Raw genomic sequence first — 26,937 nt, forward strand, 5'->3', positions numbered from 1 at the left:
TTTTTTAGATGCTGACTAATGCTCACAGAGGACAGTATTCTTTCTTCTTAAAGCCATTTCAGATATAGGAAAATGATGATGAAGTCACTCCACGGCCTTTTCTTAGAGAGTCAGGTGGAAGCACCCTTCCCCTGATGTATGACAGAGAGCAGGCTTATGGGGCTACCTTACCTAGTTGCTTCTGTGGAAGGCAGTTGGTAGGTCATGGGGCTATAGGGGCACCTCAGGCTACAAGTTCTGCTTAGAATAAAGGTGAACACTGGATGAAGATTGGTGGCAAGGGGGAGGTTGTGAGAATTATGAGTTAATACACTAAAAGGGCTCAGGGCTGTGCTTGCGCAGAGCAGCTCTCTCTCTCTCTCTTTCTCTCTCTTCACTATTATATCACTATTATGCCATTTCCATGTGCCGACAACCAACACAAACAATGACAATCTGAAAATTTAAACCCTGATGCTTATGGGAGAGCAAATTATATCTGCAATTGAACTGTCCCTTGAATGAGCTGAGCTCTGCTTATTAAAATGACAGCAATTACAGAGACAAGGGAAGGCATTTGCCATCTGCAGCCATCTTCACAGCTGAATCACAGTGTCTAGAATATCATTTACCTGTTGGAGGCAGAAGGTCATCTATCCAACATATTGGGATGTCCTTGGCTGCTTTATCAAAGAATCTTTACCAAGAATACTTTCAATACGAATGCATATTCCTAAATCCGAAGGTGCACATCTCCCATGTCTCTTCTTGGGGGCCCCTGGGATCCTGGGGATGATCTGGAAATGCTTTGGGGGACAGTGTGGCATTTTCCTCTCTCCCTACAAACCAGTAGCACCAGATCAGTCCCACCCAGCAAAGTTAAGTGAGAGCCTGCACATGGAGCACACAGGCTGGCCAGCTGAATTGGAAATGAGCTGGGTGGACACTCTGTCCAACAATGTCCCAAACAGGCCCTGGCAGTTCTGGCTGGAGATGTGTTGGCTACGGTTGGAAAGGGCAATCGTGAGAAGTCCCAGAGAAGCTTCATACGGTGAAGAGGCAGGAATGGGCTCAGGGAAGCAGTCAGGGCCTTGATCTCCCTAAGGGGCCAGAAAGTTGGAAGCATAGTCGATATGCTTTGATGCAACTTATATTCGGAATCAAATTGATGGCCAAACAGTAATGCTTTCAGAAGATGGCACAGGAAGTCACTTTGACCTTAGAGTAGTGAAGAATTAATTACGATACAAAGGTACCAACTAAGAAGAATCTCTGTTCATGAAAAGAACTGAGAGAGGGAAAGGTAAGCTACAAAAGTGAGAGAATGTATTTGCAACACACACTGTGGTGTTAAGTCCTAAAACTAAGGTTCAGTGTTAACTGCTGCCTTGTCACCAAGCAGAATTGTGAGGGCCTTGATTTTGTGCAACTGAAAATTCTCCTTCACACTCTGGCCCCACGGATAACGTCCCTACCTAAACAGTGCTCCTTATCAAGGGGTCAAGCATAGTTCCTGCTCATTCCTGAGTAGAGGATTTAGTTCCCTGCCAGCCGGTAAAATTATTCAAACAAGCCAATCTCACCCCTGTGGGAATCAGGGAGTACCTCACCCTCTTGTTACTATGAAGCCTGCTTCTCACAGGCCCCTGCTGGTTCACTGTTCCAGAGTGCAGCCCCATGTGGCCCTGGGTCCTTCCCCTCCAGGCTATGAGTGGATGTGACTGATAAACGGCTGTCGAGCTCACATATCCAGTATTGGGTGTTGTGGGTTCTTCCGTACCCGTATCCCTAAGGCAGAGTGAATAGGAGGCGACTCAAACAACAACTGACACAGGACTAGTGTTGAGAACATAGGAAGAACGCTCACAAATCATTACAAGAAACAAACTAGACAATCCAGTAGGAAAATGGCAAAATAGCCAAATAAGCACCGTGTTCACCCAAGAGGAAATCCAAATGGCTAACAAACATATGCAAAGACACACAACCTCATTAGCGGGGAGAGAAGCAAGTTAAGACTCCATGAGATGCTTTCATGCACTAAACTGACAAACAGTAGGAAGCGTGACAATCCCAGTTCTGTGGCCGGGAGCACCTGGAACTCAACTGTGCAGGCAGTGCAACCACTGCCAGCAACCTGGTGTTACCTAGTAGCAGTGAGGGTTACCTACCCTATAATCCAGCAATTCTACGCATAGTTGTGTAGCAATGCTACACATGCAGCATGTTCTCACAAAAGCCCTTTCTAGGACTTCCGAACTGGAATGGGTGCAGAAATTTCAGCCCATTCCTCTAGTGGAATACTGAGCAGCAATGAAAATAAACCCATGACAGCTACTACTAACAGTGTGGGATGGATGGATCTCATAAACCATGTTGAGCAAAAGGAGTACATTTCCTATGGCTCTATTTACATGAAGTTAAACAAGAGGTAGTACTAAATTATAGTGTTTAGTGACAAATCAAAAGTTGCTAGAGCTGCAAAGAAAAATAAGGGAGCAATGATCTTAAAAGCCAGGAAGATGGTCATCTCTGGCTGGAAGGTAGGGGTGTGATGGGAAAAGAACAGACAGGAGCTTCCATAGTCCTGGCTATATTCTGTCCCTTCACCTCAGTGACAGCTACCTATATGTTCATGCTTACTTTATCATTAATTTAAAAACTGAATGTAAGCTTTATACATACTTCTGTATCTATGCTTTATGAAAATAAAGCAGCACATTAAAATAAAAACAATCTAACAGGTGACCTGGACTCTTTTACCCTGTGACCAACTCTGAGCTGCATGTAGCCACACCTGCCATACCTCTCCTAGACAGAGGGGCCCCCAGCTCAGCCCCCACCCAAAGCCATCTCTGACCAGGTGACTGGGATCAGGTGGGCTCTTCCAGAAGTTGAGGGCAGGGTGGGGAAGGGAGGGCAGAGCAATGTTTCCTGGAAGGTGTTTTATGGACTTGCTGCTATGTTGTGTGGTAACACAAACCCAGGGCTCTGTCTTTCCTTTTCTGTGACCTCCTCTCCCTGCTGTGATCCTCACCAGGAATTTGGTCCCTTATCCCACTTTGATGTTGCACTGCTTGCTGGAGCTCTGGAAAACCAGCATTCCACGGAAGTATTTTTTGGTCCAAAGATTTCTCCAACTTAATAATTACTCATCCCTTAGATTATCTTCCTTTGGGCAAGTGGTATTGGTTGTCCACGCTCACGTTTCTCACTTCTGAGGTGCTTCCTATGGCCGCAGAGCTGTCTGCAATTGCTCCTGAGGTAGCAGCCCCATTTATGACCTCAGCCTATCACCCAATGAACACTTAGGCACCTGGGGTCTGTGCTCAGGGCTGGAGACAGGACTTCCGCCTTATGGGCCTGGGCCTAGGGTTGTCCCCCTCATTCAGCAAACATTGCAATCATTAACAAATCAAAAGAGCAACCTTTTTTTAAAAAAAAAAAGTTAGTTTTTTAGAAACTCAAAGAAAAGTCCAAGTAGGAAACACAGATTACGCCTACTTTGAGTCTCTCATTTGGTTCTGCCTCAGCCATATTATTCTTTCCCAAGTCTGTCAGAGGCACGTGACTTAGAGTCCCTTAGATCTTTCCTGGAAAGTTTTCCTCCCAGAAGCTCCCTTTAGCCCTGGGTCTCCTGTCAGCATGCTTATCCGCCATGCCCGTGTTTCTTCTTTGACCGCCTGTGTTCGTTAATTCTAGATACTGAAATGTACTGGTGTCACCACCATGGGAAGGTTTTGACTTTGTCTTAAAACCATTTTCTTCTTTGAGCTACTTTCTTCTTTTTTTCTCTATCAAACTGGTAAAGAAAGTTCTAGCATATTTCATCAGAAGATTGCTATACAGAAATCTATCATGGGGGCTTTTGACATGTCTGAGTTTCTAGTAGTAGGAAGGAAACAGAGAGACTATACACCTGATGATCTCAAAATAGAAAAGAATTCTTGCTGCTTTTTATCCCCCAACCTTCCCAATCATGGATGGACCTCCAATTCCAGGCCACACAAGGGACAGTGGGACCTAACCCCTGGTGTGCCAGCCTTTGATACCAACGGGGCACTGCTGCAGGGGCCCACAGCCTCCTGCCCCCCCCCGCCCACAATGCATCTCTGTTGGATGTGCCCTCCCTCAAGGAGGGACTGATGAAGACTGACCACTACTTTTCACTTCCGCATCCTCTCTTCCTAACCAGTCACTCTACCCTGAGAACACCGAACTTTACTCTGTCTTATATAGAATTCTGAATACTGCTTAAGCAACAAATCCTAGAGTCAAAGTGCCTGAGTTCAAATTCCAGCCCTACCGCTTACTGGCTATGGAACCTGAACCTCTTAGTTTCCTCATTTGTGAACTGGGGTAAGTACCTACCTCACAGAGTCATTGTAAGAATTATAAGGATAAGGAGAGCAAACGTGATATAGCTCTAGCTCTGTGCCAGGTACTAAGTGCTTTACACATATTTACTCACAGAAGGGACTCTTAATGGTGCCCAGAGCATAGTAAGTGCTCAATACATGTTGGCTATTTTCCTATTAGGCCCTAATGGTTCAACAGGTGAAATCTCTCAACAAAACTGCAAATCCTTAAGGAAAAATAATCTCACATGGGCCTTTCCAATGGCTACATTGTCCGTGGACAAGTCCTTGGCTCATGCTGAGTAGTAAATAAGTGAGACTCGAAGTGACTTAAACCAAAAGCAGAATTCCTGAATGATAACTCCAACCCATGGCATCAGGAATACACCAGAGCCTAGTAGTAACAAGCTTGGGCTCTGCAGGCAGTCGCGCCTGGGTTAGGCCCTGCTCTACCCCTTACTGGCTAGGCCACCTTGGGTTTCCTTCTTTGTAAAGTAGAGGTGATAGAGGTGTTTCTCCTGGATGGGCTCCTCTGCTCAGCCAGCTGGTGACTGACTGGCACCTGGGAAGTGTCCATCCTTAATCTCCCCTGTCCACCCACGAGAGCAAAGATGCAAGCAAAAAAAGGAGAAGAGGTGATGCTCTGGGTAAAGCAGATAATATAAGTTAGAAGTAAATAGAAATTACATTTGGGGATTGCCCATCCTGAGCTCACCTCCCCTGGGGAGCTCTTAAGGGCTGACTCTATGTGTGTTGGGATGTGGGTCTAGATATTGACAGACACTCATGATTCATATGGATCTCTAGCATTGATAAGCTAGGGACAGGGTCATTTCTGACCCTTCCAGAGTTACTGAATCATTCGTACAGGTGGTCCTAAAATGCTCTGTAATTTCAAATCAGAATTCCAGACTTACTAAGACCCCTCTGCCATGTATAGCAACTGGGTCATCAGATAACTGTTACAAAAGCATAAAGCAGAACAGAGCAAATCCTGTTTGCCCAAATAGCTCTGGGCTCCTGCATCTCATTCCTGGGCCATTAAGGAGGCTCCACGGAGTTGCTTTCAATCAGTGCCTGTCATGATCCCATCCCATCCCTTCAAGACAAAACACAAAAGAAGCACCCTATCACTTCTTTTTCCTCATAGCCCTCAGGTCAGCCCAAAGAAGCTGGGCTGATTTGGTGAGATCACTTCTGTGTTCCTCATATCAGCCTCATCACTATTCTAGCCTCATAAAAATCAGGGTGAAACTGCACTCTTGCCTCTTTGGGACTAAATGAGCACCAGCCTCTCTGACATCAATCAAGAGGAGATAATCCCCCCCCCCCCCAACCAAGCCTAATTCACTTGGAGATGGTGCAGGGAGGGGGCCAAAACACAAAGGTTAGACAGATTGTGGGGTAATTCAAAGGCATCTGCCAAGCAAGGTAAAAACTGCTTTTCCGGGCTACGGCACACAATGACCAAGCAAAGAAAGAATGTGGACAATGGCTTTGATCTCCACACAGTGTCATTTGCAGAAATGATGCAATGGGGAGTGGCTTCCAAGGACAAGTGTAACCCAGGACAATGTGGAATCCTGGGCCAGTAGCAAAGCTGGGCTCATCTCCCCAAGGAAGTTGAGCTGCTCATGGAGCAAGGCCACACTGCTCTCCAGCAGGGGCAGCTAAGGAGAGGCGGCCGTGGTCCTCCAGTGTCTTCCTGGCCCAGGTTTTTCTTTGTACAGGAGCCAGGGAAAGCAGTTACCCTTCTGATCACATCCTCCAGCCAACCTGTCCGCCCAGGTGCCGGGAGTGGGGAGTGGTGGGGTTAGGCGGTCCGGCAGGAGGTTGGGAGGAGAGAGAAGAGAAGAGGTTTTTATCCCAATCGGGATGCTCCTGGTAGAGCTGTCATTGACAGGTCAGGCTCCATAGGAATAAATAATGGTGTGCAGGAAGTGGAAGCCTGGCCAAATGCTTTTGAGAGATCCCAGAGGTGGATCCTCCACCAGCCAGGTACTGCTTGGTGAATGGGGGTTAGCAGGGCACAAGCAAGACTTATGCAGAGAGAAGGAGGAGAGGGAGAGAGGAGGAAAGGCAGAGAGGCAAGAAGGTAGGGAAAGAGGGAGGAAGAAGGGGAGGGAAGGGCATCTAGGATGGCCTTTGTCAAGCAGCACCCATCCCTCCTCTGAGCCTCCACCTGGCTGCCCTGGACGTCAGGGCTTTCCTGCTGCCCACACCCTTCTCATTGCCCAAGGTCTCTCTGGTCCAAACATGTTTTCCCAGAATAGTTCAACTCTCCTCCCATCCCCCCATCACCCCTGCCACAGATCCCTTACTACCATTAAGTGTCATGATGCACTTGCAATCTCAGACTTGTCCTCAGTGATCCCCAAATCACATCCCATCTCCGGCCACCTGTTGCACATTCCTCCACCAATTCTGCTTTGACCCAGGAAGTAGGCTTTTCCCTTGGAGGGACATCCATCAGCCTCTGTACAGGCTCTAAGATATGCTAACTGTGCTGGGACTCTCATTGGCTCAGCTGCTGCATGGCTTCTGGGCCACAGAAGGGTCAGGACCTGCCCCTGTGTCCCCCTGACAGGTTGGGGTTTGCCAAGATCTTGGTGCCTCACTTGTTCCAGAATGGCACATGCCTGCACCCGCCCTTCCTCTAGAAGGCCCTGGGGCCTTGTTGAGAACATTCATTAACTCTCCTCGCACGCACAGACCCCCTCATACCTACATCACCCCTGATCTGAGATCTGAATGGTTCTCAAGGTAAGATGATAATGGGTACTGGCAGAGGTCAGCAGAGCAGATCTACTTACCGGTAGATGCCCCAGGAGAGGCGTGATACTGTCAGAAACATAGAGGATGCTGCCATCTGTGGTCACTGCGATGATGAAGCCGTCTAACGCCTGTGGAAAATGCAACAGCGGAAGGCTCCTTAGCCATGCTTTAATGGAGGATGTCACTGAAGCAAAGGTCCCCCCTCACAACACTGACTTTGTTGTGTAATTCTTAGAATATTTCCACAAATAACCTCATTGCACTTTTCGGCCTCGCACAGGATGCAGATTCATCTAGCCTAGGCAAAGTGCTTGCCAAAGCACTAAAGGACTCACTGGAATCCTACCTCTTGGAATCATGAGACAAAACTGAGCCATGGAAATTACCTAAGCATTTTTAATGATAAGCATCCCATTGGGCTGAATCAGAAACACTACAATTACCATTAAAAGATGTCAGTGAGATTTTATGGTTCCCATCTCCCTATCCCCAATATGCCTTTGAGTTCAGCAGGAAACATTTACCCGAAGATATTGGACCTAACAGATGCATTAACAACTGTCAGTCAGGGTCGACCTCTGCCTTCATTCATTGCCTTAGGAGGAATACCTCCTGGAGGAACCATTTGTAAAGAACATTCACATTACTTACTGAGTATCTACTGTATGTGAGGCATGCTGTTCTAGGTGCTTCTGATAGAAAAGAAGGGATGGAGGCCATCAATGTTTTCTTTCTTTTTTTTTTTTGAGAGAGAAAGTGCAAGTGGGGGGGACAGAGAGAGGGGGACAAGGATCCAAAGCTAGCTCAGTTGACAGCAGTGACCCCAATGTGGGGTTTGAACTCATGAACTGTAAGATCATAACTTGAGCTGAAGTCTGATGCTCAACCACCTGAGCCACCCAGGCACCCCAGCCATCAACATTTTCTTACAGACACCTTTGCTGTTTTTTTAGATTCCTTGCTGGATTCTCTCTCTCTCTCTCTCTCTTTTTTAAACTTTTTTTTTTTGAGAGACAGAGAGAGACTATGAGTTGGGCGGGGGAGGGCAGAGAGAGAGGGAGACACAGAATCTGAAGCAGGCTCCAGGCTCTAAGCTGTCAGCACAGAGCCTGATGTGGGGCTCAAATCCACAGACCAGGAGATCATGACCTGAGCCAAAGTCAGATGCTTAACTGACTGAGCCACCTGGGCATCCCTCTTGCTGAATTTTCATGATGCTTTCAAAAGACACATATGCAAGGTGATTTCTAAAATTTAGACTATGTAATTCAGTACAGAATGGGGTCCTCTAGCAACGGGCTATACAGGTGCCCAGTATAGATGGAAAAGATTAAAACAAAGCCCATCTCACCAGAAAACAAATCTCTGAGGGAGTAAAAGGCTCAGGTGGACATTACTGTAAACCTATCACTGTTGCTTTATTAATAATATCTTTGAAGTAACATCTTCCCTGAGTGTGAGGATTTTTCTGCTTTAAGGGGGGAAAAAAGCCACACTGAAATATGTGCTTAGAAAGTTCTGGAAACATTTTGTATGTACTCAGCTAGTTCCTCCCAGGGTGTTACTGGAGGTCTGAACTGTCAAAAGGACTTGAGTTCTCTGTTAGGTGGGTGCAGCTAAGTATACTGCAGCAGGAATCAGAAACAGCCTGCTAAGTGTGCAAGAAAGGTGCTGTGTAAAATGGGAGAGTTCTCTTCACCGGGAAAATGAACACTAGGGTCATGTATTATTTTATACTTACATAGGGCAGGATTTAAGACTGAAAACTATATTAAGGCATGTTTCTTAAGTGGACGTTGTCCTTGTGAATTACATCACTGGTTTTCCACTGGGGGCAAAGCCTTCTCCTCTTCCCCCATTGGGGGACACTTAGCAGTGTCAGCAGACATCACTACTGGGGTGGGTGCTACTGACATGTGGTGGGTAGAAGCCAAGGATGCTTTGAAACATCTGACGATGCACAGGATACCTCCCTAACAAAGAATGATGAGGTCCGAGATGTCCATAGGGCCAAGGCTGAGAAACCCCCAATAAAATTTATGGGTCATTGTGAACACAGAGGTGCATCGTGGTACCTTTTGCTTCTTTTCCTAATTTTTTTTAGTCATATTTTCAGCCCTCCTGGCAGTGAATTTTACAAGGTGGGGGCACTGTTGAGGATGTCAGCTGGACCTTTTAGGAAAAAATGGGGCAGAGTACTAGGAAAATAGAAAACAGTACAAATGATCGTCTTGCACAGTGAGCCCAAGCCCCTCTTGGATTTGTGAAGCATGTGGGTGTTAAAGAGCTGAAGGTATTTATAGATGGAAGATAACTTTCATCAGCTTATTGGCATTTCCCATCCAATGTGCAAGACGCACGCTGAGTCACTGCTTGGAGAACGCTTGCTATGGTTTTAGAAGGTCCCCTCAGCACCATCTGAGTGACTCAACACTCTGTGACTGGGAAGTCATGTGTCCCTCTCAAAGTAACGTTGACTGTGACAGCAGCTTAGGGGACACTCAAACGCCATAATGGCCCAAAGTTTATACCTGCCACATGCCAGAAAGAAATGAAAACACCCCTTTCTGCCAATTCCTGGTTCTGATGCTTCTTGTGTTCCCTGGGACAACCTCTGGGCTGTGAGAAAGGATCACTGTAGCTTTTCTGAATAAAATTCAGAAGTACTACAAACCCCCTAACTGCCAGTCAACAAGAGCTTCCTCTTCTTTCTTTCCTCCCTCCCTCCCTCCCTCCTTTCTTTTCTTTCTTTCTTTCTTTCTTTCTTTCTTTCTTTCTTTCTTTCTTTCTTTCTTTCTTTCTTTCTTTCTTTTCTTTCTTTCTTTCTTTCTTTCCTTCCTTCCTTCCTTCCTTCCTTCCTTCCTTCCTTTCAGAGCACAAGTGGGGGAGGGGCAGAGAGAGAGAGAGAGGAACAGAGGATCTGAAACAGGCTCTGCACTGACAGAGATGAGCCCAACATGGGGCTCAAGCTCATGAACCGTGAGATCATGATCTGAGCTGAAATTGGACGCTCAACAGACTGAGCCACCCCGGTGCCCCAAGAGCTTCCCCTTCTTCTGAGTAAACTTGTTCCGATGCCTGCAGCCACAATCTCTGTCAGCTTACACTGTTCCTGCTTGGCTGGTATGCAGCCAAGTCATTTTTGTTCATTCAAACTCTACAACCATAGGAGTCATCCTGGAGTCTAGTTTGGGGCTTTTCTGAGAGGAGAGGGAAAACAGAGGGATTCACATCGAGAGGGCACCAGTGGTTCATCTCCCTGGGGCCTGATGGGTTCTGTCCTGATCTAAAAAGAGAACCTCATGGTCACTAAGACACAGCATCTGAGTCCCTCACATTCCCTGAAATGGCTCTGGAAAAGGAGAGGGCTGTGCAGCTACAAAGGGACACACACTAGTTAGAAGTTGCCTAGTGGCAAATGGCGATGACATCATCCTGTGGGGGCCACTGCAGGGCCTGGGCCATCCGGGAGAATATACTGGAGGTACAGTCACTTATCATGAGGTCTGTGTCTACTGAAGAGCAACAGGCTAGAACAGAAGTCTAAAACAGAGATCAGTGAGACATACTAGTTGATGGGTTTCACAGACTCCTCAAAGCTGCAATGTGCCCAGAAGACCTGCACAGGCTTAATTCCAGGCTTAATTCACTAACCTAGCATGATTCCTTTAGATCTGCTTCAAGGAGTCTACACTGGGAAGTGTAGGGGGGAGTGCATAAAGAATATACATACAGGGGTGCCTGGGTGGCTCAGTCGTTTAGGCATCTGACTTCAGCGTAGGTCATTATCTCACAATTTGTGGGTTCGAGCCCCGCATAGAGCTCTGTGCTGTCAGCACAGAGCCTGCTTCAGATCCTCTGTCCCCTTCCCTCTCTGCCCCTCCCCTGTTGATGTGCGCTTTCTCTCTCTCAAAAAAAATTTGTTTTAAATCTTAAAAGAATATACATACAAATCTAAAAATCTTTTTCTAGAAATTCCAGTCTCCTGGATCTCAGTCTTGCCTTTCAGCCCAAATATGTATCCATTTTTAACTTTATAAAAGTCTCATTTCCTCAAACACTTTTGATTTCTTGAAACTCAGTGGGAAAAAAAGAAGGCTGTACTACATGCTCTGAAAAAGAGACTGGGTGCTATAGGGTTATGCGTTTTAACTACTGTTCCCTAAGAATTAAAAGATGAAATGGTTTATGTAAAGTAGCATAATGATACATTAATTCAACATTATATTTCACAAGCTGATCTAAATTTAACATACTTAAAATGCATTGCTTCTGGAGAAAGTTCTGTATTTTCTTTAAATATAGTTCACATGTAGATTTAAGTATCTTTCATTTTATGCAAATGTTCATTAATGCGCTTATATTTCATAATATTTGGACATCTTCATTCTGGCATTTTCTTATTCCAGTACTTTCTGTTTTCTGCATAGTTAATCTATGTAAATTAAAGTTTACATCAGTCTTATACAGGCACCTAAGAGGAGATATAGAAAGAAGCCACTCTCCAAAAACGCTGCCAGGAACCACGGACATGCAGCCAGCGTCTAACTTCCTTTCACTGAACTCATCTGTCCCGATCTCCTCTTCTAAGTCAAGGGCCCAGACATGCCATGTCTGGAGCCTTCTCTCTCTCCACTGTCATGTCCATACACTCCCAGTCAAATCCCCAGTTTGGAAGTCAGAGCAGAGCACACTGCCACATGTTTTTGTAGAGACTCACCCTCATCTGCACAGTTCCACCCAAATGTAAACACAGGACACTGAAGAAGCCCATTGGCCCAGATCAGCCAGATTTCCACAAATACGACCCTGGAGATGGGCGTGGGCACCTAACTTTCTAGAAGGAGAAACATGAGCATCCTTCTCAGCCCAGAAAGGGCAGGGAGGCACAGGGTCATTTACGGTTGACACCCACATACCATATTGATGTAACAGAGCTCAAGTTCAAAGCCTAACTTTAAAAGACTTTTGTTTTCAAAATGTGTTCTACCAAGGGAAACATATAATCACTGCATTCTAAAGAGGAGAGTCTCTGAGCCAAAAGTCGGCGCAGAGATGTGATTCTTCCTCCCCCCTGCTCCTCCTTCCACCTACCTGCATCCCTGCCTGTCCCAGCTCCCAGACTGGGTGTCCCTCTGATTGGGAGGCCAGGAGTGGGTTTACCTTACAGTCATGGCAGCCACAGCACACACATTCAGTTTGGGGATTTTTGCTTATACTGCCAAACTCAGTAGCCAAAATATGAGCAACAGCATGCAGAGCTTCAAGGGCTATCTGTTTCAAGACCTCTTTCCAGGGTCAAGAATAGCTGTTTACTTCGGGCACAGGGTCTTATCTGGAACAAGCAGTTGCATTTTGACTTGCAACCAATTAAACTAATTTGAAAGGGCATTTCACCTCCAACATCAGCTGAGTGAATTCTTCATTACTGAGGAATGAAGGCTTCCAGTCTTGTTGAATATCACAGATTTCCGTTTGCGCTGAGACTTCTGGAAAAAAAAAACCATAAATAAACTTTTATATTCAAAGTCACCTTGGAATTGGAATTAACAAATGAAGCATACTTATTTCCGTGTAATTTTTGTGTAAACTTTTGTGTCATTTAAAGAAGCCAGTATAAAGAAATATGCTACCCTGATTTCTAAGGACTAGGGACTTTGGATGCAATGGACTGAAAAGTGTCTCTTGATGTTTTTATACCCCTTTAATGAGGTTCAGGAGAAGAGCTCTCTACCCTCTGCACGGCTGGAGTGCCTACCAGTAGCAGGCGGCACAATGCCCTTGAATTTCTACAGGACAAAGCCCACCATCAGCAGTTGGGGATTAAGTTGTTGCCACCTATCAAGGCAATGGGAACAGCAACTGGGATGGTAGGACATGTTCCTCAGCCGCCTCTTTATAGTCAAGGCAAAGCAAAACACTGTAGAGACCTGGGTTTTCCAAATTCCAGAAACATCTTAGGCTTATAGTAAATGACCTACTGTGTCTACGCAGAATTTTTCAGCATTTTGCGGTAGTGAAGTACATGTTAGACAAATATACATTACTTAGTTGCTTTTAAAGCCAGAATTTATTCTCTCAAACTTTTTCTAGATTGATCTATAGTTTGCTTGTTTCACTACCTTGTACTGAAGATGTTATTCATGTTTGTAAATTTAGTAATCATTGGAATACACAGGACTCCTTATATACTTTAGTTCTCTTGCATTTTTGAAAGTGTATTTTTATGCCTAAAATGTTCCTGATAATATTACTCCAGATAGATCAAATGCCAGATCAGATATATTTGTTTTTCCTTCAGTTAATCCTCCATTTTAACCAACATTTTGCTCCACGTTATGTAGTAAGAGGTTTCTTTAGGGATTATTTTCTTGGTGCTACCAAGATGGTTTCTTCTTCCAAGATTCTGAATGCACAAGCTGTTGCCACCACCATGGCCAGAGGCTGCACGAGGTGAAATGTATCCTGGGAAGCAGAGGCAGTGTGCTATATGCAATTCTGGGCCAGCGTCCATTCTGGGGTGCTAGCTGAGGCAAGGAAGAGAGGGTGAAACTCTCATTTCCTCAAATGGTTGCCACAGTTTGACCACTTAGGAAACAAATCTACCAAGGCCATGTTAATAAATTAATGCCATCAAGGTCTCCCCCTTTCCCTAACACATAAACTCATCTGTAATGTTCTTTTGACCATTAGGATCAAGTTGTAGATTAACTGTCCAGGAGAAGAATCTTCCCAGGAGTCCAAAGTTGATTTAGATAGTGGTCCATTCAACTTAATGACAAAAGAAAATTAAAGACCCATTTCTTTTCTGTAAGTAACTTTTAGATCATTCAGTATGACTTAGATATTTCCTAAATACCAGCATAAGAATATTGAGGGCAGCCATTTCATTCACTTTGTATTTCAACAATTTGATTTAGTCCTTGGAAGTTAAGGCTCAATTCACAGCATATTAGTATTTTTCATGTTTTCTTTTGAGAGAGCATGAATGAGTGGGGGAGGGGCAGAGAGTGAGGGAGACCCAGTATCTGATCCAGGTTCTGAGCTGTCAGCACAGAGCCTAACGCAGGGCTCGAACTCGTGAACTGTGAGATCGTGCACTGAGCCGAAGTCGGATGCTTAACCAACTGAGCCATTTGGGTGCCCCATCAATTCACAGCAGATTAAAAATATGTGTGTGCGTGTGCGTGTGTGTGTGTGTGTGTGTGTGTGTATTTATGTTAGATAAAATCTCTCAAGGCAAATAAAAAATATTAAACTGGGAAATAAAGTTCAGTGTTATAATCATGTCTCCATTGGCATCTGGTGTTCCAATATTAGAAGCTATAGGTGGCAGGGCAGGGTTAGCAAAAAGGTGAAGCCAAAGTAGTTTCTAAATAGCAAGGGAAACAAAACCACCTAGGAGCATTTTTTTGGTTCAGGAAAACACTGCAATTAACAGCTAAAGCCCAAAATTCTACTACAGTGTAAGTTGTAGTTGTGCCCTAGAGTGCTTGCCTTCCAATTGTTCCTGTTATTCACGAACTAGGAGCAGTGTGTCTTTGGGCTATATGTGGTCAAAGAAAAGTCTGGGAAATGGGGCAGAAACTCTCTACTAAGCTGGATTGATACTACCCTGTCCAACAGAGGCGTTTCTCTTTTTTCTTCTGCTTCTCCACACAACCCCATTCCCTATCCACTAAGGCAGACAAATTGAAGGGGCATGAATGAGGAACACGATTCAATGTTGGAAGAAAATCCCATTAAATCAGCTTGAAGTTCGCACAAGAAGAGGAAAGCATGCAGGTCAGTCTGGCCCCGTAGAAGAAACATTTAGGTGGACTTGAATAAGGCTGTGTGATACACCTTGTTATTTACATAATTTAGGGATTTATCTCTTAACACAGATGATACAAAATGTATCTAAAAAGAAACATGGTCAGGTTCTTATTTTGATTTGGATTACTTCAAAAAGAATAAGTATGGATCAAGATTTATCTCCCAAGCTGAGAAAATGGGGATGCTGGAAAGATTATTGAGGAAAGAGTCATTATCACTAATTATAATGACTACCTGGGCCTAATCATCTTTTCTTATCATGTGGCCTTGCTTTATCATGAAGGCAGAATGCATGTCTAAATCCACAGTTCTTTAAAATGAGGAGCTTTAAAAATACACACACACCCAGTAGTGTGGTAGTAAAAGGCTCTCAATCCCTACAAAAAAGAAGGGCCCTGATTTACAGTGTTTGCCCATTTCTGTGGTGTAAATACTACCATGGTGGCTGATTCTAAGCTGTCAACTGGCTTGCAAAACTCCTGAAAATTTAACAATCATCTTTTGCAAGCCAGGCTGAGCCAGCTCCAGCTCACCACTGGGGTTCCACCCTGAGTACTCTGATGTACTGGTCTCTGAGGTGTGACCCAGTTATATGCATTTTAAAATCCTCAGGTGATTCTAATGGGCAGCCAAGGTTGAGAACCAGTAGTTTAAATGGCTGTGCTAATGGACAGCTATAGCACAGCTATGATACAAATATCTGTAAGAGCCCCATGAATTATGCCTTGTGGAAAAACAGTATGGTGTAGTACTAAAAACTTGGGCTCTAGAGGCAGACTGCCTCATATAGATTCCCCATCACATCATCCTGGCTGTCTAACTCAGGTGAGTGACCTAACAACTCTGTGCCTCGGTTGTCTCATTTGTGAAATGATACTAACTCAGGGGAGCTGCTGTGAAGCTCACATGTATGATTATACAAGGGTCCTTGGAACAATGCCTGTCTGGTTCATGGTGAGCACTGAGTAAATGCTGACCATGTTATTCTCTTCCCTATTGAGGATTCCTGTGGAGTTCATGTCCATTTGGATTATCAGTAAAGTTATTGTTTGTTTTTGTTTTTGATTTAATCCAAATTTTGGTCCAACCACTGAATTCCTCCATAAAATCTACTATAGATTTTTTGCTTTTTTTGGAATATAGTATCACAAAGGATAAGTAAGATCCTGAACTGATCCTGGTTGCATTCAAAGGGGCTGTACAAAGTAGGCTTTAGTCTTACAAAAAAAGGTGAGATGGAGATGGGTGCTCCTGGTGTTAGGAGGCTGCATTTATGTTGACTGATCTTTTCCAGATCCCCAATTTGACAATTCTGTAATTCTGCAGTGGACAGAGCCCAGCATAAATGTCACACTGATGAACTTGATCCCAGCTGTCCTATTTAACAGCTGTCCTGCTTCTCAGTGGCACTGACCTAGTTTGAGTAATTTGCGCAAAATATCTCAGTAATCAAACCAACCTGCTATTTCACTTAGCTAAATCATTATTTAGGAAATATAACCATTCTGATTAAATTATTGAGGCAATCGAATACTGCTGCAACACTTTATTCCAATCCTGCTTGATTGTTCTTCCCTGACTTTTAACAAAAGCAATTAACATATTCTTTACACTCCCCTGGGCAGCTTTGGAAAAAAAAAAAAAAAAAGAAGGAGGATATATCATTACTGTCATATTTTTAATAGGTATATACAATTATTAAAGAACTAATAAAAGAACAGCAAGTATAATGAAACTTTCTAATGTCCTAGCTGTGCCCTCTTCCATGAAATCATCTTGTCTAGGAAAACGTTCAGTGAAAGAGAAGCATCACTGTAAGCACAGAAGAATTGTAATTATCTCCTCAATAACCTGACATTTCTGACTTTATTATGTTTGGTGTCGTGGTTAAGGAAAAAAGAATTCTGCTCTTCTTGCTTGTTAATATCTACTGAGCCCTCTTAACTCCTCCAATTTTTTGGTACCATCCATAGGTGAGCAGCAGGGCAGGGTGGTCAATGCTAAGATGTAAAATGGTTTAAAGGAAAAAGGTAAAAGGGACAGAAGGCTATTTGAGAAAGACATAAGTTCAAGGATAGATTCAAGTGGCAACTTCATATAACAGAATAGTATATACCAACGAAAATGAACCAGCCACAACATGGGAATAACACCGATTAATCTCATAAACATCATGTTCATAATGTATGATTCCATCTGAATAAGGTCCCAACAGCCAATCTCTAGTACTAGAAGTCAAAATAGAGATTACCTCTGAGGAAAGCAGAGGTAGATAGGAAGAAAGGGCCATCTGTTGGGGAAGCTTGTATTTATTGAACTGGGCATTGTCTTCCCAGCTGTGTTCACTAATATACAGTGTGATACGCAATTCAATTGTACAGTTGTGATTTCTATATTTTCTGTAAGTATTAAAAAGTTTTTGGTTTTTTTTGTTGTTTTTTTTTTAATTTTGTTTGTTTTATTTATTTCTAGGAGAGAGAGAGACAGCGTGAACAGGGAGGGTCAGAGAGAGAGGGAGTCACAGACTGAAACAGGCTCCAGGCTCCGAGCTGGCAGTCAGCACAGAGCCCGACGCGGGGCTCGAACCCACGAACCGCGAGATCATGACCTAAGCGAAAGTCGGACACTTAACCGACTAAGCCACCCAGGCGCCCCAAAAAGTTTTTTTAAAAAAGAAAGGAATGCTGGGATAACTGGATATCTACATGCAAAAGGATGAATTTAAACACCCTACCTTATTCCGTATACGAAAAATAACTAAAAATGAATCAAATACCTAAATGCTCACCCTGTGGTTTGTATGCTTCAGGCTTAATCTATGGTTTAAAACTATAAAACTCTTAGGAGAAGACATGAGTGGTGTAAATGTTCATATCTTTAGACAATGGTTTCTTAGATAGGATACCTAAGGCATGCAAAACCAACATCAACAAAAAGGTAACTAGACTTCAAACTTCAAAACTTGTGTAAAAGGACATCAGTAAGAAAGTGAAAGGCAACCCATGGAATGGAAAAAATATTTGCAAATTATATATATCTGATGAGGGTCTAGTATTCAGAATATATGAAGGACTCTTACAACTCAGCAACAAAAAGATAAATAATCCAGTTAAAAAAGATGAGTAATTGACAAAGGATTTGAGTAGACCTTTCTCTAAGAAAGATCTATAAATGGCCAATAAGTTCATGAAAAGCTGAACATCATTAATCTTTAGGGAAATATGAATCAAAACCATAATGAGATGTTGCTTCATACTCACTAGGAAGGCTATAATAAACACACCACACCACACCCACACCCACACCCATACCCACACCCACAACCAGACAATACCAAGTGTTGGTGAGGATGTGGAGAAACTGACACCCTCATGCAGCAGCTCAGAATATGAAATTGTCCTGCTTTTGCAGAAAACAATTTGGCAGTTCCCTGAGTTACCACTGGACCCAGCAATTCTAATCCTAGATATATGTCCAAGACGACTGAAAACATATCTACACAAAAACCTGTACATGAAGGTCCACAGACAGCAGCATTGTTCATAACCACAGAAGAGTGGAAACAGCCCCAAGCCATCAACTGATAAATGGATAAGCAAAATGTGGTATATCCATACAACAAGTATTATTTGGCTGTAAAGTAGAGTGAAATACTGACACTTGGGTAAAATATGGATGCTAAGTGAAAGAGGCCAGAAACAAAAGACCACTTTGGATGATTCCATTTGTATGAAATACCTAGAATATATAGAGATAAAAAATAGGTTAGCAGTTGTCAGGATTTGGAGGGAGGGGAAATGGGGAGTGACTGCTTTATGGGATGATAAAATTAGTGTTAATGCGGGGCACCTGAGTGGCTCAGTCGGTTAAGCGTCTGACTTCGGCTCAGGTCATGATCTCACGGTTCGTGGGTTCGAGCCCCATCAGGCTCTGTGCTGACAGCTAGCTCAGAGCCTGGAGCCTGTATCAGATTCTGTGTGGCCCTCTCTCTCTGACCCTCCCCTACTCACGCTGTCTCTCTCTCTCTCTCAGAAATAAAAAAAATTAAAAAAAATTAGTGTTAATGGCTGCACAGCCCTTTGAATGTACTAAAACCACTGAGTTACAAACTTTAAAATGGTGACTTTTATGGCACATGAATTATATTTCAATAAAAAATGGATTTGACAGTAAGTAAATTAATGAGTTTCAATTCATTTTTTTCATGGTGTAGCTCAGAAGGCCTGAGGAGTTCAGAGGCCATGGCAGAGGTGGTGGGAGAAACCAGTACATTCCAGTCCCGTGGAAAATGAATTTTTGGGCATTGCATCTCTTCAGGGCTGCAGAGATGCTTGCTGCAGCCATTTTTTAAATGGAGACACTCCATCTGAGCTGGGTGCTACCTGTGAGGTGGCTCTGGGTTCTCTCCTCTGGCTAATAAAGTGATTTGGGAGGTAAGTGTTCTCTCCCAAACCTGCCGGAGGTGGGATATTAAAGAGGGTGGAGTGCCTTTGCAAGAGGAAGCCTGTGACTGATGAAGCAGAAGACCAGCTTGATGAAGTCATCGCCAAATGAAAGGACAGGAATGGAATAAAAATGGAGAGAGGCGTAACCTTTACCATTGTGTTTCTGCAAAAATCCAATGACCTTCTCCAGCACGGTGGTTTTGTCCATTTTCCGCGTGTTGCCAGGGAGCATGGAGCTAAGCTCTTTGATGAGAACATTGAACTGGTCCCGACGCTTCTTCTCAGACTTGTTTCGAGAAGCTCTGTAAGCACAGAACACATAGGTTACTAGAATATTCCATTTCATAAAGGCTTTATTATGAAATAGAGGTATTTTCTATCAGAGTGTCTTCTGTTGTGATCATCTGATCAGAACTCCTTCAGGGAAAGTACCATTTGCCACATTTCGGCATTGACTAATGGGGACCGAAGTGTTTTGCTAGACTCTTGGCCACAAAGAGAGACAGTGTTAGTAAGTAAGTTCTGACTCAGATGCGAAGTCTTACACAGATTAGCTCTGCTGCCAGATGCTGCTCACTCTGACTTCATGGAGCTTTAACCTTCAGAGAGCAAATGACATGCTGTGTACATGGCTGCAGCCCAGAGGGTTTTGCTCTGATAGCCCTTCCTTAGGCTTTAACCGTGGCCCCTCCAACCCAGAGCACCCCGCCCTTGGCACGGAGTTCCAAGGGCAAACCAAATACCCTGGGTGTCTGGCAGAGAGCTAGTGCCACACAGGGCATATGTCCTGGCCTCTGCCCCAGAACTCGTCATCCTGTTGGGGAGACAAGGCATAACCGTCTGCAAGCCGTGTTCAACCCAGGGCCAGCATATGACAGAGAATGCATATGGCTGTCAAGCTGCTAAGAGCAGATGAACCCTTTTAAAGATGACATAGAGGAGCCTTAAATGAATATTACTAAGTAGAAGAAGCCAATCTGAAAAGACTACATACCGTATGATTCCAACTATATGACATTCTGGAAAAGGCAAAACTATGGAGACCATAAAAAGATCAGTGGCTGCCAGAGGTTGAGGTGGGGATGGATGAATAGGTGGAGCACAGAGGATTTTAGGACAGTGAAACTACTCTGTATGATATTGTAATGGTGGATCCTCATCATTATACATTTGTCCAAACACACAGAACATACAACACCAAGAGTGAGTGCTAATGTAATTTGTGGACTCTGGGTGATAATGGTGTGTCGACGTAAGGTTCATCCATCAGAACAAACGTAGCACTCTGGTGGGGGATATTGATAACAGGGAGGCTGTAGGGATGGGGGATAAATGGAAAATCTCTGTACCTTCTGCTCTATTTTTCTCTATTCTTTCTGTGAACCAACAACTACTAAAAAAAAAAGTCTATTTAAAAAATGACACACTACACTGCACATCTATACAGAGAGCAAAGTAGAGCTACTCAGCTTGAGAGGAGGGGACCTCTGAGGAAGTCTGAGATCCTCAGGAACAGGAAGAGGAAAGCACAGCTCTAGGGGTTGCTCTCCTAGATGGCCAAACAAGGAGCATGTGTCAGAGGAAGCCTGCCCTCACCCTGAGGAGGTCTGGGAAGCAGCACTGCTCTAGAGGACTGGATCTTTAATGACATGCCACAGACCCAGGGGCTGACTCTCAGCCCCATGGGACTAGCTCCTCATCAACAGTTGCCTTAGTCAAAGGTGATCCAGAGCTTGGAGAACTGATCCATCTTCCTCAACTCACCCAGGATGGACTTGTTCCACAAAGTCAGCTCCCTGAGAGAACAGGAGTCACGGCTGCAGGGCTTGTCAGACATGGTCTACCTGCTCTAGGTACCCTGGGGCCTGGCATCAAGGTGCCCAGGACAGCTGATCACTTATCAGGAGGCTGTTGGCCAGCATGAAGGCAGGACTGGGTGATGGTAGCTTGTGACAACTAAGCAAGTTCCCATCAGGGGGACTCACCTCCCCTGGGGTAGGTATCCACATCTACAGGTATCATTGTCAATAAAGATTCTGCCTTCCCAAACAGCTCTTGTAAACACAGGGACATGATGAAAATATCCTTTTCTTAGATGCCGCGGTGGTCATAACCACTCTGCTTGCCTCTGCCTGAGGACACATGACCTGCCTTGATTTCAACACACCTGTTTACAAACCATCCTTCGCTGATTATATCTCAGTTTGGGCTCATTCCTGATAATACCTGAGGCAATCCTTTAATGCTCACCTCAAGTGTGTGGTCACTACCCATATGTAAGGATCTCTTCCTTTCCCTGACTTTCCCCTCATTCCTATCCTTGGATAGGGGTTTCTACAAAAGCCTCATTCCTAACCGAGTAACCACAGAGTTAGAGTCATGGTGCTGAATGCAGGTGTCCAGGGAAGATGCTAAGGTGCTTTTTGTTAGTCTAGGGTAAAAAGCCTAATGTTCAAACACACGAAAGAGAAGAAAGGAACCTTTTAACTTTCTGAGTGACTGTCTATGCATTATAAATAATTTTTTGGCCTAGATTTTAAGAGTGACATGCAGCCTCCTTAGCCAAAAAAAGCTCTGTTCCTGTCCTAGTTTGCCCATTATAAATTATTTGTGAGCCGATAACACCCAGCTCATTATTACTCTGTTCTCTTCTTCAATGGGTGTAATGACAACCAACATGGCCTGGCAGAGAATACGATGAAGGCTTACATCATTAGTGACAGAAACACAAGCTTGTTTCCGTCAGCCTCCGCCTGGGACACACTATGGTGCCCACTGGAAATCGGTCAATGTCAGCTGGATCTGCAGCTCTGAGGCAAGAGAAAGAAAATGAGCCTCAAATGACCTTATTTCCTAATAAGGAGGTCAGCTTGGCCCTGAGACACCACACATAAGGCACCGGGGCAACCGGCTGAAAGACACTTAATTCACTTCTGGGTTTGTTTGTTTTTACGTCATTATTTACATTCAACAAAATCCACCCACGTTAAGTGTACAGTTTGATGAATTTTGGTAATTATATAACCATCACCAAAACCCAGAGACAGAATGGTTCCCTCATCCTGAAAGGTGTTCTCTTCCAACTTGCTGATCTCCCCTTGATGACAGCCGCAGGAAACCACTGATCCACTGTCACTTTAGTTTTGCCATTTTTAGAATTTCATACAAATAGAATCAGACAACATATAGTCTCTAACACACACGGAGCATTAGGTTTTTTAGAGTCATCCATGTTGTTCCATATATTAATATTTCATTCCTTTTGATGGCTGACTAGTATTCCATTGGGTTGTTTCCAGTTCGGGGGTATTGAGAATAATGCTGCTCTGAGTAGTCATGTCCATATTTTTGTGTAGACATAGGCACACATTTCTCTTGGGTAAACACACAGGTGTGAAATTGCTGATTCCTATTGTAAGTACATACATGTTCACCATTATAAGATAACACCATATTGTTATGCCAAGTGGCTGTACTGTGCCTGCATTTCTGCCAGCTATTTATGCTCCACATGCTTGTCAACACGTGGTATTGTCCATCTCTTCTTCCTTTAGGCATTGTAATGTTTCCCCATTGTGGTTTGAGGTTGCATTTTTCTCATGACTAATGATGTTGGACACCCTTTCACATGCTTAATGTTGTTTCATATATTTTCTTTGGTAAAATGTCTATTCAAATCTTCTGCCCATTTTTCAGTTGGGTTGTTTGCTTTCTTCTTATTGGATTTAAGAGAGAAAGAGAGAGAGGCAAGGGAGAGACAGAGAGAAGGAGAGAGAGAAGAGCTGGAAGGGAAGGTGTGTGTGTGTGCGCGCACGCGCACACGCACACACACGTTTGTATAAATATACACTGATACAAGTCTGACCCTTTGGTTTGAATGAAGGGCTCAGAAAGTCCCAAGTTATGTTTTCTAGTGTCCCTCAAGGGACATTGGTTACATAGATAACATTTGCTGGGTACTTATTATGTAATAGGCACTATTTTAAGTGCTTTACATATATTAATTACTTTAATCCTTACAGTGACCCTTTAAGGTAGATACTATTATTCCCATTTCACAGATGAAGCAGCTGAGGCACTGCAAGGTTGTATGACTCACTGAAGTCACATGAGTAGGCAGTGGTGGAGCAGGCTGGCTTGAGTGCCCATGTTGGGAAGCACTGCACTCTCCTGTCCCCTTCCACAGCTCCCTCTAGGACCACTGCGAAGGTATCTGTTATGGAGCTTTGTACCAGTGCTCTGGGAGCACAGGACTAAGAGTGATGAATTCTGGCTGCTTGAGGTTACAGCACAGAAACAAAACACATTCTGCAGAAAAATGACATTTCATGCTAAATAGGATGATGGTATTTGTGTTCAGGGAAGAATGCTGCAGAAAATCAACTAAAAACAGCCAACTAAAAGAAGCTTAGAGTCTAGAGGAAGAGATGGAATTCACACATCAGGTTCAAGGTGATAAGGGCTAGATGACAAGTTTAGACAAATTGCCAAGGGAGTTCACAAAGGAAGGAGATCAGCCATGTGAGGTGGTGAGGGGAGCCCTCAGGGAGGGCGCTGCAATGTGAGGTGGCCTTAAGGGGTGGGCAGGCAGCTGGTGGGAAGACAGCCCAGGAAGAGCTGAGTGGTCAGGTTTGACAGGATAGTTGGGGACACATGAGAAAGTTAAGTGAGAGAGAGGACAAGAAGAGTGAGGCCAACCACAGAGTCTCAAAAGCCAGTACAAGCAATCTGGTCTTGGCTTTTGGATCAATACAGGACAGGGTATTTGATAAATAGTCTGGGGGAGAGAAATGGTTAAGAAATCAGGAAAAGGGGGAAAGGGACCCCAGCTCAGGGGGAAGTGAGCAGAGACAGGAAGGAGAGGTGAGGCTGGTCAGCCACAATACTGTGCCCTACACGGCTAGGGGCTCTGCTCCCTGAATTGGGCACTAACCAGACCCACTGTGAGGAGCACAGGGGAGAAAGTGGGGGTCAGAGGCAAAGGAGTCTCACCCAAATTTCATTGGTTTATGAGAAAGTAACACTGATGATATACACCTTTAAGATTATTACTCTTAAAATGAACATACAGTAAACATTTTTTTGGGGGGTGGCATAGTTCTGTAAATTTTCACCTGTGTATAAATTCATGTAACCATCGTCATGACCAAGAGACAGAAGGGGTCCCTCTAAAGCTCCTTTATTCATTCCATGTCTGTTACCAATGGCAAGCCCTGCTCTGTGCTCCATCACTATGCTCCCTTTTGGAAAATGTCATAGACATACAGTAATACAACAAGCCTGAGCCTGGCTTCTACCCACAGAAGATTCATTCTGAGATTCATTCAAGTTACGGTGCCTATCAGTACCTTGCCCCTTCTTAGTTCTGAGCAGTAGTTTTTTTATTGTATTGTATGGATGTTCCACAGCTGGTTTATCCATTTACTTGCAAAGGAAATTCTGGTTGTTTATTATTAAGAGAGCTGCTGTACACATCTGTGTACAGGCTTTTGTGTGAACACAAGTGTTTAGCCCTCTGAAGTAAGTAACCTGGGTCATATAGAAAGTGTATGTGTAACTTCATAGTAAACCGCCCCACTGTTTTTCAGAGGGGCCCTACTATCCTACCTCTCACCAGCCCTATAGGAGTGATCCATATGTTCTACATCCTTGAGGAGAGTTAGTATTGTCAGTACCTTTAACTTTACCTAATCTAAGTCATGTGCAGTATTATCTCATTGGGGCTTAAATTTGCATTTATTTAATGGCTAATGAGGTTCCATATCTTTTCATGTACATTTTTCTGCCATCTGTATATCTTCTTCGATGAACCATCTGTTCATGTCTTTTGCCCATTTTTATTTTTTTTAAATGTTTATTTATTTTTGAAAGAGAGAGAAAGAGCAGGGGAGGGGCATAGAGAGAGGAAGATAAGAGGATCCAAAGCAGGCTCTACACGGACAGCAGAGAACCTGATGTGGGGCTCGAACTTATGAACCACGAGATCATGACCTGAGCTGAAGTCAGACATGTAACCGACTGAGCCACCAGGGCGCCCTGCCCATTTTTAAATTGGGCCTTTTGTATCCTTACTGTTGAGTGTTAAGTATCCCTTATATGTTCTGACACAAGTCTTTTATCCGACATATGAGTTGTCAATATTTTCTCAAAGCTCACCTTTCTGTTCTCTTAAGGGTGTCTTTCACAAAGTTTTTCATTTTGATGAAGTCCAAGTTAGCAATTTTTTTCCTTCTGTGGATTATGCTTTTGTTGTCAGGTCTGGAACCCATCTGCCCAACCTCATGCCACAGAGATTTTCTCCTGTTCCCCGCCCCCCCAGGAGTTTTATACATTTTAAGTTTCACAATCCATTGAGTTAGTTATTTTTATAACCTGTAAGGCTTAGGTTGAAGTTTATTTGTTGTATATGGATGTCTAATTTGTTCCAGCACCATTAAAAACAAGACATTCCTACATGGGATTATCTTTGAACCTTTGTAAAAAATCAGTTGGTCATATTTATGTAGGTCAATTTCTGGGTTCTCTACTCTATTTTGTCTCATTAACCTATGGGTCTATTCCTTCACCAATACCATGCTATTTCAATTACTGTAGGTTTTTTTTTAAATTTTTAATGTTTTATTTATTTCTGAGAGAGAGAGACAGCGTGAGCAGGGGGGTCAGAGAGAGACAGAGTCACGAATCTAAAACAGGCTCCAGGCTCTGAGCTAGCTGTCAGCACAGAGCCCAACGTGGGGCTCGAACCCATGAACCGTGAGATCATGACCCGAGCCGAAGTCAGATGCTTAACCAACTGAGCCACCCAGGTGCCCCAGCAATTACTATAGTTTTATAATAACCCTTAAAATTGGATAATGTGATTCCTCCAACTTTATTCTTTTTCAAAATTATTTTGACTATTCTAGCTTCTCTGCCTTTCCATTACAACTTATAATCAACTTGTTTGTATTTATTTATGTAGTTCTACCAGGATTTTGATTGAAATTGCTTTAAATCTATGGACCAACTTGTGGAAATTTTTTATCTTTATTCTGTTGAGGCTTCCAATTACAAACACAATATATTTTTCTATTTATTAAGGCTTCCCCTAATTTCTACCATGAGCATTTTGCAATTTTCACATATGTATCTCATATATGTCTTACTTACTAGATTTATACCTAAGTATTTCATTATTTTGGATTGATTACAAATGAGNTAAGCCACCCAGGCGCCCCAGTGACACTGTATTTTTAATATCAGTTTCTAATAGTTCACTGCTAGCCTACCGAAAGATGATTGATTTGTGTGTTGACCTTGTATATCCTGTGCCCTTGCTAAATTCATTTATTAGTTATAGGAATTTTATATTTGTTTGTTTTGATAAATCTCTTGGGATGTTCCATATATACAAACATGTTGTCTGAGAATAGGGAAGTATTATTTCCTTTTTTCCAACCAACAGGACTTTGATTTCTTTTTCTGTCTTATTGCTCTGACTAGGACTATTACTGTCTTATTGCTCTGACTATGATATTGAAGAATGATGACAGTAGATTGTCCTATTCCCAATCTTAGGGGGC

The 26,937-nt window shown here is 43.5% G+C and overlaps 1 protein-coding gene across 1 annotated transcript in view; it reads right to left on the reverse strand.

Moving 5' to 3' along the window:
* The window catches only part of NPAS2 (neuronal PAS domain protein 2), a 145,362-nt gene that overhangs the window by 51,901 nt on the left and 66,524 nt on the right, over positions 1-26,937 (reverse strand). Inside the window, exons 3-5 of the mRNA XM_077749382.1 lie at positions 19,529-19,677; positions 12,510-12,601; positions 7,151-7,240 (exon numbers count right to left, since the gene is read on the reverse strand). Coding sequence (XP_077605508.1) covers positions 7,151-7,240; positions 12,510-12,601; positions 19,529-19,677 — 331 coding nt within the window. The remainder of the gene's footprint in view (positions 1-7,150; positions 7,241-12,509; positions 12,602-19,528; positions 19,678-26,937) is intronic.

Source organism: Crocuta crocuta, unplaced genomic scaffold (genome assembly GCF_008692635.1).
Source record: "Crocuta crocuta isolate KB4526 unplaced genomic scaffold, BGI_CrCroc_1.0 scaffold118, whole genome shotgun sequence".
Lineage (NCBI taxonomy): Eukaryota > Metazoa > Chordata > Mammalia > Carnivora > Hyaenidae > Crocuta > Crocuta crocuta.